Source organism: Dreissena polymorpha, chromosome 12 (genome assembly GCF_020536995.1).
Source record: "Dreissena polymorpha isolate Duluth1 chromosome 12, UMN_Dpol_1.0, whole genome shotgun sequence".
In the NCBI taxonomy this organism is placed as follows: Eukaryota; Metazoa; Mollusca; class Bivalvia; order Myida; family Dreissenidae; genus Dreissena; species Dreissena polymorpha.
Window position 1 is genome coordinate 38,622,657 of NC_068366.1, and position 13,605 is coordinate 38,636,261.

Genomic DNA, 13,605 nt, shown 5'->3' on the forward strand with positions numbered 1-13,605 from the left:
CATGCATGCCAAATAGCAAGTTGCTATCTTCAATATAGCTAAAGTGATTGCAAAATGTTAAAGTTGTTGCAAACAGACCAACCAATAGACAGGGCAAAAACAAAATGTCCCCCACTACTATAGTGGGGGACATAAAAAGGCCCATCTCCAGGAATATTTTAAACTAAGTGAAAGGCAGTATAAAGCATAGCCATATTCTCCTTCATGATATTTTGGTGACCATAACCTTGCAGTGGCATAATTCTCTCATGCCTTTTGCACATTTCCTCTATCTGATAACTATTTAAGGCATGTTTCATGCAAATGCTTTTAGATATAGAATGATTATGGAAATGCAGGCCCAAACATTCAAACATTGAGTGTGACCTAAATCTATCTGCACTTCGTCTAAATCAACAAATCATTTAAGCCAAAGTTCACGAATAAACCCTCCAAGGGCATAGAATAAATATGAAGCTGACACAAAAATGTTCCCAACAGACAGATGGACAAAAATAATTCCTCTTCACCAACCCCGCCTGCCATCTATTTATAACTTTTCTTTTGAAGTGCTTAATTTAGTGACCCTTGAAGAACCCTTTGCTTGCAACAAAAACAGTCAGTTGTATTCACCTTCCTTTCACTTCCAGTGATGATGTTCTTTGTAGTACATCGTGAATGAAGGCAAACCCCTGAAAGATAAAACACTAACATAATGCAATGCACAAATAATGATCAACAAGAGATTGCCAAGCAATATAGTCCCCTACCAGAGAAACTCCACCATTGTCAGTAACAATTTTTTTTTTATTTGTTGCAATAGCAACCAGAATTCTTAACGTAGGAATAAAATGAAATGACATGCATAATCTCCATATTGCCATCTATCCATGTTTCAAGTTTCATGAAAAAATATTTAGAACTTTTAAAGTTATCGCAGGATCCAGAAAAGTGTGACAGACAGACTGACTGACAGACAGAGCGCAAACCATAAGTCCCCTCCAGTTTCACCGGTAGGGGACAATAAGTCAGCAAGTATTTCCAATTACCCTTACTATGAATATTGTTAAATTAACATGGTTTTTGGCACACTTTTTGGGTTTCTAAAGCATGGCTTGTTAAAAATGTTGAAAGCTAATAAAATAGGATCCCAGCTTGTTTAAAGACAAGGCAAAATTTGATGACTACAATTTTATAAGCTTTAAAAACAAGAAATGTGTCCACAGGACACGGATGCCCCCAACTGTAACTTTGTCACTACATAAAAGTATAACTGTGTAAACGCTTGGTAGAAGTTATTAGGTTTTTTTCAAATCCTAAACGCAGATTTAGAACCTAAACGCGGACCCTAAGTTCAAGGTCACTGGGGTCAAAATTTGTGTGCGTATGGAAAGGCCTTGTCCATATACACATGCATGCCAAATATGAAATTGCTATCTGAAGCGACATAGAAGTTATGAGCATTTTTCGAAATCTAAACGCAAAGTGTGACGGACAGACGAACGGACAGTCCGATCACTATATGCCCTCCTTTGGGGGCATAAAAATGTCTTAGAATATCAAAATTAATCAGAAAGCCACATAAACTAGAGAGCGGACAACATGCTTAATCCTTGAAATGCACTAAGTGACCCCGTGACCTAGTTTTTGACCCGGCATGACCCATATTCGAACTTGACCTAGATATTGTCCTAATACAACATCTTACCAAGTTTAGTAAAGATCAGATGAAAACTACTTCAATTAGAGAGCGGACACCATGCTAAATCCTTGAAATGCACTAAGTGACCCAGTGACCTAGTTTTTGACCCGGCATGACCCATATTAAAACTTGACCTAGATATTGTCTTGTACAACTTCTGACCAAGTTTAGTAAAGATCAGATGAAAACTACTTCAATTAAAGAGCGGACACCATGTTTAATCATTGAAATGCACCAAGTGACCCCGTGACCTAGTTTTTGACCCGACATGACCCATATTCGAACTTGACCTAGATATTGTCTCGATACAACTTCTTACCAATTTTGGTAAAGATCGGATGAAACTATTTGAATTAGAGAGCGGACACGAAGTGTGACCGACCGACCGAAAGACAGACAGTGCGAAAACTATATACCCCCTTTTCTTCGAAATGGGGGCATAAAAAATCGTCAAAAGTTATATTCAATTTAAGACCTTTCTTACTACATTCAAGTTTTTCAGGCTTCATCTCCAAACCTTAGATACTGATGAGCAGCAAACAGCATAAAACCTGAACAGACTGTGAGTTACTCGCATGCTGTTCTGGTTTTATGCTGTTTGCACATAGCCATTTTCACATTGCTTCAAAGTGGGAAAGGGTTAAGGCTGCAAAAATACCAGGTTGTGCTGTGGGTTAATCTTCATCGCCTGAACATTCAGGTACTGTGAGATGACAAGCTGCAGAATGAAATGTCTGAACTTCACAGCCTCTTCATTCGGCTGCTGTATGAACGTGGACCGCAGGCTACCCTGAAATCAAATATCCAGGCTGCAGATTGATTCCTGTGCTTTACATATTTAGATCAGAGTTTAACAGTCACATCTGAGTTCAACAGACAAATAAGTTATAAAGAACAAGAGATGTGTTCGTCAGAAACACAATGCCCCCTATTGCGCTGCTTTGAATTTTTTTTTTATTTATTTATTTTTTACCTTTGACCTTGAAGGATGACCTTGACCTTGAACTTCCACCACTCAAAATGTGCAGCTTCATGAGAACGCCACTTTGAATTATTTTTTTGACCTTTGACCTTGAAGGATGACCTTGACCTTGAACTTCCACCACTCAAAATGTGCAACTTCATGAGATACACATGCATGCCAAATATCAAGTTGCTATCTCCAATATTAAAAAAGTTATAGCCAATGTTAAAGTTTTTCTGACGGACAGACACCATATATTTGACATTTGACCTTGAAGGATGACCTTGACCTTCACCTTTCACCACTCAAAATGTTCAGCTCCATGAGATACACATGCATGCCAAATATCAAGTTGCTATCTTCAATATTGAAAAAGTTATGGCCAATGTTAAAGTTTTCGGACGGACAGATGCCATATATTTGACATTTGACCTTGAAGGATGACATTTACCTTCACCTTTCACCACTCAAAATGTTCAGCTCCATGAGATACACATGCATGCCAAATATCAAGTTGCTATCTTCAATAGTGAAAAAATTATGGCCAATGTTAAAGTGTTTGGACAGACGGACAGACGCCATATATTAGACATATGACCTTGAAGGATGACCTTCACCTTCACCTTACACCACTCAAAATGTGCAGCTCCGTGAGATGCACATGCATGCCAAATATCAAGTTTCTATCTTCAATAATGAAAAAGTTATGGCCAATGTTAAAGTTTTTTCCGGACGGAGGGACAGACTGACATACACACATACTGACATACACACATACTGACATGCACACATACTGACTGACGGACAGTTCAACTGCTATATGCCACCCTACCGGGGGCATCAAATTAGTTTATCAGACAAATATGGTCAACAAACTTTGTGTATGAAACTGACAAATGGGTTTAATGGTTATGTTTATATTTATACATAAGAGCTTTGATTTTAATAAATGAGATGCCTGTAAGCAACATATTTAGCCTGTTCTCAAGAATGCCATTCATATAGTATTTATTTAACACTAGGGCCAAACGCAATAAGGCGCTCACCCGAGACCCAAAGGTTCTGACAAGGTTGTGTTTATTGAGATTCACTTAGCGCTAGCCAGAGTTCATGGATACCTGTTGTTAAAGACTTGACTCAGGGATCTAGTGTTTGAACCCTCTTGACCCAGATTCAAGCATGACCTTCATATTGTCAAGATAAACATTCTTATAAAGTTTCTATAAGACTGAGTCATAAATGTGGCCTCTAGAGTCATAAATGTGGCTTCTAGAATGGTAACCAGATGATTATTTTTTTAAAGATTTATCTGGTGACCTAGGTTCTGAACGCACCTGACAAGAGATTCAAACTTGACCTTGATATTGTCAAGACAACATTCTGACAAAGTTTCATGAAGCTGAGTCACAAACAATGCCCTATGTGCTGTAAGACTTTTAAAGATATGATCTTGTGACATAGGTTCTAGATGCACATGAGCCATATTCAGTAATACATACTGTCAGCATTAAATATCTAAGATTTTTTCTAAGATTTGACCTTATGACCTAGTTTTTGAAGGCACATGACTCAGATTCAAAGTTTGCATTTATATTGTAAGGAAAAATATTCTGGCTATGTTTTATCAAGACATAACGGTTGCCTCTATAGTGGAATAAAATTTTTTTTTTTTATTTGACCAGTTTTTTTTTACCCATGAGACCTTTTACATAAGTCTCTGCAAATGCTTAAGTTGTGGCATGATATTTTAATATTGTAAGATGAAATATGGAGTAGCAGTCCAGAAAAACAGTATTCTGCAAAACTTTTACCTTTGACCTCTTAATATGACAATGAATATCTAGCTATGGGACAAAGGTCACATATGCAACACAAAATTTCCGTGGGATGAACATTTGTTATTTCAAAACAGCATAATGAATGGTGAAGTAATAGTCCGGTCAAGCTGTATAATGCCAAAATATGACCTTTGACTGATACGTATGACCTTGACTTTTGAGCTAGAGAAATGGGTCTTACATGCAGCACACTGTTTTCTCCCTGAACATTTGTAATTGTTTTAATTGCATGAAGATTGATCAAGTAACAGTCAGAACTAGCATGGGCTGACCCACATTGCACAAGCTTCAACTCCGGGCTCAGCCGTGATGGAGACATGAGAGATAACTTCTCCCTTGACATGTGTGACTTCTGCTACTTTTAATGATTATCTTCGAGCCAGAAAATTGACCGAAAATATATTACTTAAATTCATGAAGTACAATAATAACACAACATTAACACTTCAGTGTGTTTGTTAATATTTATTACTATAATCCCCCCAAACTGCCAAATGTGAGTTGTTAAAGATTAGTCATAATGATGATGGGCGTGGTGTAATGAGGGGAATAAAATAAGTGAAAAGTTGATACAACAAATTTTTAAAAGTAAAATTCATTTGAATTATTAAATACTTACCTGTTATCTCATAGCTTACCCCTTTCCAAGGGAGATAAATCATCCGGAAAATATTCAAGTACTGGGATCCGTCCACCTCTATAAAGAAGTCAGGTTAAACATAGTACAACGTAACCTTACAGCAAATCAAGAACCACAACTCATCTTTACTTTACAAAAACATTTTCCCATCACAGCAGAATCCATATCCAGGGTTTTCAGCCAGAGATAGTAGCATCATGTCCTCATATAATCTTCGTTAGTACAGTATTGTACTTAATTCTCGGATGGCCTAGAGTACTTACGCCAAAGAAGAAACTACAGTTTGAGCAACAACAAGAGGACCCAACATATACAAAGTGTCTTGTTGGCACTCAAGAGAACGAAGATAAAAAGAGGAGAAGGTGGTCGGATTCCTCAAGAAAACAGCTTGAATCACTTCAGACAGTGGGGTCTGATTAATATAAGCCCACGGAGCCGAAAGAGCTCTTAATTCATGCGGTCTTATCTTAAACAGGGATAAATCCCTCGATGAAAGAGAAGAATAAGCTTTCCTTATAGTGGAGGCTATCCAACGAGTATAAACCAAATGATATAGAGAAAAGATAAATAACATTTATCCCTCAAACTCCGACGAAAAAGAACGAAAAGACTGAAAAAGTCCATAGCCTAAAGAAAGGCGTGCACTCATGAATATCCAGAAAGGAAAGATGAGTTGTGGTTCTTGATTTCCTGTCTGGTTACGTTGTACTATGTTTAACCTGACTTGGATTCTTTATAGAGGTGGACGGATCCCAGCGCTTGAATATTTTCCAAATGATTTAACTCCCTTGGAAAGGAGTAAGCTATGAGATAACAGGTGAGTATTTATGACATTAAAAAGCTGAACAGAAACCACTTCTCTTTTAAGTTGCCTCACTTTTTCCCAATTTTAGCTGAGGGAGAAGTCACTTCTCCCTGAAATTTTAAAGTAGGCCCCTGTCCACTGTGGCAGATTTATTGAGCTGACTAAAAGCCAGCTTGACAATAAATTAGGCATCACACTGTTCTTCAAATAAAATCTTGATTTTGAAGACACCTAGAATTGTAACGCCACTAACCACAACAGGATGAACAGCTGTTGCCAAGGAGACAGCAGACTTCTGAAAATAGAAACATATAAAATAGTATGAACAGCAATGCAATCTTGCTTCACATACAAACCATGAAGAAATAAAGAAACCGTTTCTGTTTGGTTGAAATAGGAAAAAAATTGACATTTATTACATTCTCTTACAATACCTACGAATATTACTGAGAATTACTAAAACTTGTCACAAAACAGGAAAATAACAGCTTTTTAAGCTGATTTTATAGCCATTATTCAGTCATATTCCCAATTGTAAAAAGTATCCTTTTTTCTAAAATGAATTCCCCAAATTCCCAGCTGTCAGATTGAATAAGTTGTTACAAAAAGGGGGCATAATCCTGCCTAGAAGCTGATAACAGAGAGTTAGTTGGTCAGTAAATTTTAATCAAGACCCTGAACTTACATGTGAAGTTTTATGTCAATATCATTAGTATATTTATAGGATCTGGCACGAGTTGTCATATCATACCATATTTTATTAAAAGAGTTCAGGAATTTTTTAGTAAGCGAGCCTTTGGCGAGCTTACTAATGAATTTCCTGGACGAGTTTAATAAAATATGGTATGAAATGACAACGAGTGTCAGATCTTTTTTATCACATGCTTTTAAATGAGCAAATTAAATAAATATTTAGGCAAACATTATGATAAATCCCAAATGTTATTTACATTTTGTGACGTCATTTGATGTTGCAACGTCATTTCAGCAAAATAACAAAATGCGATTGGTCAATCGAACGAAAAACTAAGCCAGTGAAAACGCTTAAAAAGTATAGATAAAAATATTTGTAATGGTTATATTACATGGGAAACAGGGTATGGCACGTGATAAATAGAAATATGAAGTACTTGCACGCAAACACTTTTTTTACAATCAAAAAGGGGAAATAATTCTAATCGATTGCAGGTAGGAGTAATTAAACTTGGTGAGTGACCTCAAACGATGACCCTGAACACATCTGTGAAGATTCAAATGAGTACTTGTGGTAGAAACAGTAATATGGAGATGTTGCACATATACCTTAACCCTGTCCCCCATAAGAAGCAAAGGCTTTTGCAACCAGCATAAAACCAGAACAGCCTGTGAGTAACTCACAGTCTGTTCAGGTTTTATGCTGTTTTATGCTGTTTGCTGCTCATCAGTATCTAAGGGTTGGAAATGAAGCCTTAAAAACTTGAATCTAGTAAGAAAGATCTTTAGTAAGAAAGGTCTTTAATAACATTTAACTTTCTTAGAGACTACAAATGCGTCAATATAAAGGGTTAACCAAAGCATTACACAGAAACTGACAGTGTGTGAGTAGTATTTCTGTGACTATTTGGTGAATTGTCAAGCTAAACAGGATGAACTCCGCTGCTTTAGTTCTAATTCTCATCCTTATAAATGACCAAGCCAATACTTGAATCTTACCAATGAAAACTTGGGCAGGTAGACAGTAACAATGTCCTTCAGTCGTCTCTGAACGTAGGGATCCCTATCATAGGAGAGGTTACTCAGGCCCTGGATGTACTGAAACAGAACAAGTTTAACTAGAGCTTTGTAACATGACTAAAAATACCACCATACTGCTTTGTCAAAGAAAGAGCAGCCATGGTAAGTCCAAGGGAACATAACTCAGGAACATGAGGGTCACTAAGCATAAAAATTATCTGTTGCTCATCTACATTTCATGGTTATGACATATTTCAAGTTTCAGTTCCAACGCTTGAGAAATACTGATGTAGTTTGCTTCTCAAACTTTCAACTTTACCAGTTGAAGACTATCCCATATGGCACTAACGAACACAGGACTATAGGGCTTGTCTGGATTCATCACTCTGTAACCAAGGTAACAAAGACTTACCAGATTAAGACTGTCCCGTATGGCAGTAAGGAACACAGGACTAAGGGGCTTGTCTGGATTCATCACACTGTAACCAAGGTAACAAAGACTTACCAGATTAAGACTGTCCCATATGGCAGTAAGGAAAACAGGACTGAGGGGCTTGTCTGGGTTCATTACGCTGTAACCAAGGTTACAAAGACCTACCAGATGAAGACTGTCCCGTACGGCAGTAAGGAACACGGGACTGAGCGGCTTGTTTATGTTCATCACGCTGTAACCAAGGTAACAAAGACCTACCAGATGAAGACTGTCCCGTACGGCAGTAAGGAACACAGGACCGAGGGGCTTGTCTGTGTTCATCACGCTGTAACCAAGGTAACAAAGACCTACCAGATGAAGACTGTCCCGTACGGCAGTAAGGAACACAGGACTGAGGGGCTTGTCTGTGTTCATCACACTGTAACCAAGGTAACAAAGACTTACCAGATGAAGACTGTCCCGTACAGCAGTAAGGAACACAGGACTGAGGGGCTTGTCTGTGTTCCTTAAGCTGTAACCAAGGTAACAAAGACCTACCAGATGAAGACTGTCCCATATGGCAGCAAGGAACACGGGACTGAGGGGCTCGACTGGGTTCATCACGCTGTAACCAAGGTGACAAAGACTTACCAGATGAAGACTGTCCCGTAAGGCAGTAAGGAACACGGGACTGAGGGGCTTGTCTGGGTTCATCACACTGTGGGGCACAACCAGGCTGCCTATCAGGCTCGGTATGATCACATCTTGCTGCAAATACGTAATGCATGTACATCGCTCAGAGCAAACTGGGCTTAACGCATGGGCATAAAGTGTGTCCCAGATTAGACTGTGCAAATCAGGGACAACACTTCCCATCTTAACAGGAGTTAAGTTAGGAAAAACTTCCTTAAAAAGAAAAATACCGTAAAAGAAGACAGTGTTGTCCCTGATAAGCCTGTGCAGACGACAAAGGCTAATCTGGGACGACACTTTATGCACATGCATTAAGCCCCCTGTTCACATGCTCAAATTTATTATAAATTGTATTCAGCTTTGTATCAACTTTTTTTCACATATCAGTACAATATAATTTTTTAGTAACACAATTTATTTGTTTAGCTTAATTCAATATTATAATAATTATTTGCATTTTGGTGTGTGGGGGGGGGGGGGGGGGCAAAATTTGAACAGTCTTCATAATTTATGAAAAAATAGGATTTTTCTAGCCAAATACATTAAATCTCTGGGCTTTCCACTTATTCAAATATAATTATAATTTTCATATACCTTATTGTTGTCTCTTAATTTTTGGACACCTGTAATTTTAAGCGTCCGAAAAGTTCAGTGATGCATAATTCATCTGATAAATAAAGTTTTAACTTTTTGTTTCATATTGAGCAGATTTTAGTACATCAAAATAGCCCACATAATGCCTACCCGTACATACAGCAGCTTGGCACAGTACTTCACTATGTACCCCACTACCCTGTACATGTTGCTAACGACATCGGCTGGGGTCATCGCCTTGACAACGGGCGTCACACACTTTGGGATCTCTGAGAAATACTGGGTGACCTGCTTTTGAAAGGCCATCTTGTCCTTCCAGGACTGAAATTGACATGACTAACATTTTGTTACAATTGCTTCTGACATGTCAGAAAGCTTAGAACACTGTTTATCTTGAATATCCTGTACACAATTCAAGGACTTTTCTCCATTTTTTAAATGGTTTCTGAAATCTTTTATTTATTAATAAAATTGATTTGACAAAAAGATAAAAAGACTGTCATTCCATAAACAAGAGGGCCTGAAAGGCCCAAAGTCGCTCACCTGAGATAAAAAGAAATGACCTGTTCTTTGCAGCCCAAGATATCAATGGAACAAATGTTCTAACGAAGTATCATGAAGAATGAACAACAAATGGCCCCTTGGCGGCCATGTTTTTTTAACAGACCTGAACCATTTTTTATCTCTTCCAAGATATGTCCAAATTTCATGGAGATTGGGAAATAAAGGTGTCTTCTAGACTGTTCACATGTTGTCACTCTATACATATAAAGAAAACTGCCCCACTCCCTGACGGCCATGTTTTTTCACTGATCATGACCATTTTCAAACTTGTCCGAGACATCCACATAACTAATGTCTTGACAAAATTTCAGGATGATTAGGCAAAACATGTGACTTCTAGAGTGTTCACAAGCTTTTTTACTATATAAATATAAGGAAAAAGCCCCCCCTCCCCCTGGCGGCCATGTTTTTTTTACCGATCCAAACCATTATTGAACTCAACTGTCCTATCCAGGCGTGGTAGTGCGGTCTCCTTTGCTTACACAAATGAACCGGTCACAGGACGGTTACAAGTTATGTAACTTTGTGAGCACTTATGTAATGCCGAAATATTTATTTGACAAACTCTTATTTCAGGATGACTATACTGACTGGTTGTAATTCAATTAACTAAAGGCGTTCAGTCAGGGACGCCTAAATACACTCAAAGAATTTATTTATAAGTGAAAACCAAGGCAGCTTTAACAAAAATAACTAATTTTTATTCCAAGAACTCGGAAAATGAAGAACAATGACAGAAAATTTAGAACAGGTACAAGCCAAGTCTAAAGAATCTATGTATCGTTACAAAAATGAACAAGAGGGCCCTGTATCGCTCCACTGTTTTTTTATGCGAAAAAAACGCGCAATGCGCATGGGTTGAAATGTACTCAAGCATGTGACTTTCTCTGTCTATCCCTCGTCCCATTGGGCGCTTAAAGTTGGAAGGGTGAGCATATATGGAAAAAGTTACTACCGTGTTAACTAAACAGACTAAAAAGCCCGGGAATTGTTCCTTTGAAGCACAGTCCCATTGCTTATAACGTAGGTACATTTATCTCTCCAAAAGATATTGTTGTTCTTTCTATTTCACATATTTTTAGATGCTGAAGATCAAATATACGCATTTGATTTGAAACAGATTCACAAGACCCGTAGGAATCAAAATGCCTTAACCCTTTACCAAACGACACATTTTGGACTTTCCCAATTTGAAAAAGGTTGCAGACCACAATTAAATTGTAATGGAATATTAAGGAAATAATCAGGTAGGGTAGAAATAATTGTGATAAAAGGAGAAATTGCTCATCTTGAGCAATTTCTCATTTTATCATAATTTTGTATAAAGTCGTCAGCTATAAACCCGTAAAATCCTGTTGGTGTTTGGTAAAGGGTTAATAATCTCTGGTTCCTTCTTAGAGCCTTTCACACATTTATAACAAATACAATAGTAGCATCTTTTTTTGTAAAGAATCATCTCAAACAAGGGCTGTTTGTAAAACATGCATGCCCCCCCCCATATGGGCTGTCAGTTGTAGTGGCAGCCATTGAGTGAATACATTTTTTGGCACTGTGACCTTGACCTTTGACCTAGTGACCTGAAAATCAATAGGGGTCCATCTGTGAGTCATGATTAATGTACCTATGAAGTTTCATGATCCTAGGCGTAAGCTTTCTTTAGTTATCATCCGGAAACCATTTTTTTTTGTGAAGTCACCGTGACCTTGACCTTTGACCTAGTGACCTGAAAGTCGATGGGGTCATCTGCGAGTCATGATAAATGTACCTATGAAGTTTCATGATCCTAGGCGTAAGTGTTCTTGAGTTATAATCCGGAAACCATTTTTCTAAGTTGAGTCACCGTGACCTTTGACCTGAAAATCAATAGGGGTAATCTGCGAGTCATGATCCATGTATCTATGAAGTTTCATGATCCTAGGAATAAGCGTTCTTGAGTTATCATCCAGAAAACATTTTACTATTTCGGGTCACAGTGACCTTGACCTTTCACCTGAGAATCAATAGGGTTCATCTGCGAATCATGATCAATGCAACTATGAAGTTTCATGATCCTAGGCATAAAACGTTCTTGAGTTATCATCCGGAAACCATTTTACTATTTCCGGTCACCGTGACCTTGACTTTGACCTAGTGACCTGAAAATCAATAGGGTTCATCTGCGAGTCATGATCAATGTACCTATTAAGTTTCATGATCATAGGCATAAGCGTTCTTGAGTTATCATCCAGAAAACATTTTACTATTTCGGGTCACCGTGACCTTGACCTTTGACCTAGTGACTTCAAAATCAGCAGGGGTCATCTGCGAGTCATGATCAATGTACCTTTGAAGTGTCATGATCCTAGGCCTAAGCGTTCTTGAGTTATCATCCAGAAACCATCTGGTGGACGGACATACGGATGACGGACGGACCGACATGTGCAAAACAATAAACACCCTCTTCTTCGAAGAGGGGCATACATATAATTAACAACCCACACATCCCTTAGACCAAAAGGCCTGAGAATATTATGATAATCTAAAGATTATTTCTTATATTTATAAATGTATTTAATTAAGTAATACATATGACTTCTAAGATCAATTCATAACTTATATTAAGAAAATTATAAAATGATCAGAAATTTATATAGATCATTGAGCAATTGACAATCATATCTCCACATTTCATGAGTCACAATTCACAAATGGAACAATGAATCATTAGTTATTAAAAAGCAGCATATAGACAGTTAAGAACATTGCACTTCATTAATTCCTACACCTTCTCTTGGATACAAAGTTTGAGTTTACAATGCAGAATCATATATTGACTTTTATGGAAATAATTATGTTCATGGAAGTTGTGTTTTAAAATCAATAAGATATTATTAAACTGGTTTAAACACTACAAAAAAGACATTAAATAAACATGTCATCCGAATTTTTTTTATCCGGATATATGGTCACTTTCGACATATTTAAATAAATCCCGACTTTTTTCAGTTTATAAGAAAAACATTCAGAACACATGTTCTTACTTCAATTCCTTTGTAAGCAGTCACCATCTGATCTAAAATGGCACTAAATGACAGGGTTTTATCTCATGTTTACAAGATGTTGTTGTTAGTTGGTCACAGCCACACGGCCGCAGTAATCTCCCCTGGTAAACGTCATATGTTCAGTTTTGTGACCTCCCGGGACAGGGTCAAATTTGAGGCCTGGGGAATAATTTGAACAAATTTGGTAGAGAACTATTAGATATCACAACATACCAAATTTAGTAGCCCTAGGCTCTATAATTAAGAACAAGAAGATGTTTGAAGTTTGCACAAAATAGGCCTTATTTAAGCATATGTTCATTTTTGTGACCCCTGGGGCAAGGTCAAATTTGTTCCCAGGGGCATAATTTGAAAAAACTAAGTAGAGAACTATAAGATGTCACTACCTACCAAATTTGATAGAAATAGGCCCAATGGTTATGGACAAGAAGATTTTTATAGTTCGCACAAAATGGGCCCAATATAAGCATATGTTCAATTTTGTGACCCCTGGGGAACGGTCAAATTTGATCCCATGGGCTTAATTTGAACAAACTTGGTAGAGGACTATAAGATGTCATTACATACCAAATTTGGAAGCCCTATGCCATACGGTTATGGACTAGAAGATTTTTAAAGTTTGCACAAAATAGGACTTATATAAGCAAATTTTTGATTTTT

General features: G+C 37.6%; 1 protein-coding gene across 2 annotated transcripts in view; it reads right to left on the bottom strand.

Moving 5' to 3' along the window:
* The window catches only part of LOC127852897 (protein MMS22-like), a 91,461-nt gene that overhangs the window by 12,594 nt on the left and 65,262 nt on the right, over positions 1–13,605 (bottom strand). For both annotated transcript variants that reach the window (XM_052386930.1, XM_052386931.1), the window contains 6 exons: positions 9,491–9,661; positions 8,705–8,821; positions 7,621–7,719; positions 6,182–6,223; positions 2,340–2,471; positions 613–671 (listed from right to left, as the gene is read on the bottom strand). In XM_052386930.1, coding sequence (XP_052242890.1) covers positions 613–671; positions 2,340–2,471; positions 6,182–6,223; positions 7,621–7,719; positions 8,705–8,821; positions 9,491–9,661 — 620 coding nt within the window. The remainder of the gene's footprint in view (positions 1–612; positions 672–2,339; positions 2,472–6,181; positions 6,224–7,620; positions 7,720–8,704; positions 8,822–9,490; positions 9,662–13,605) is intronic.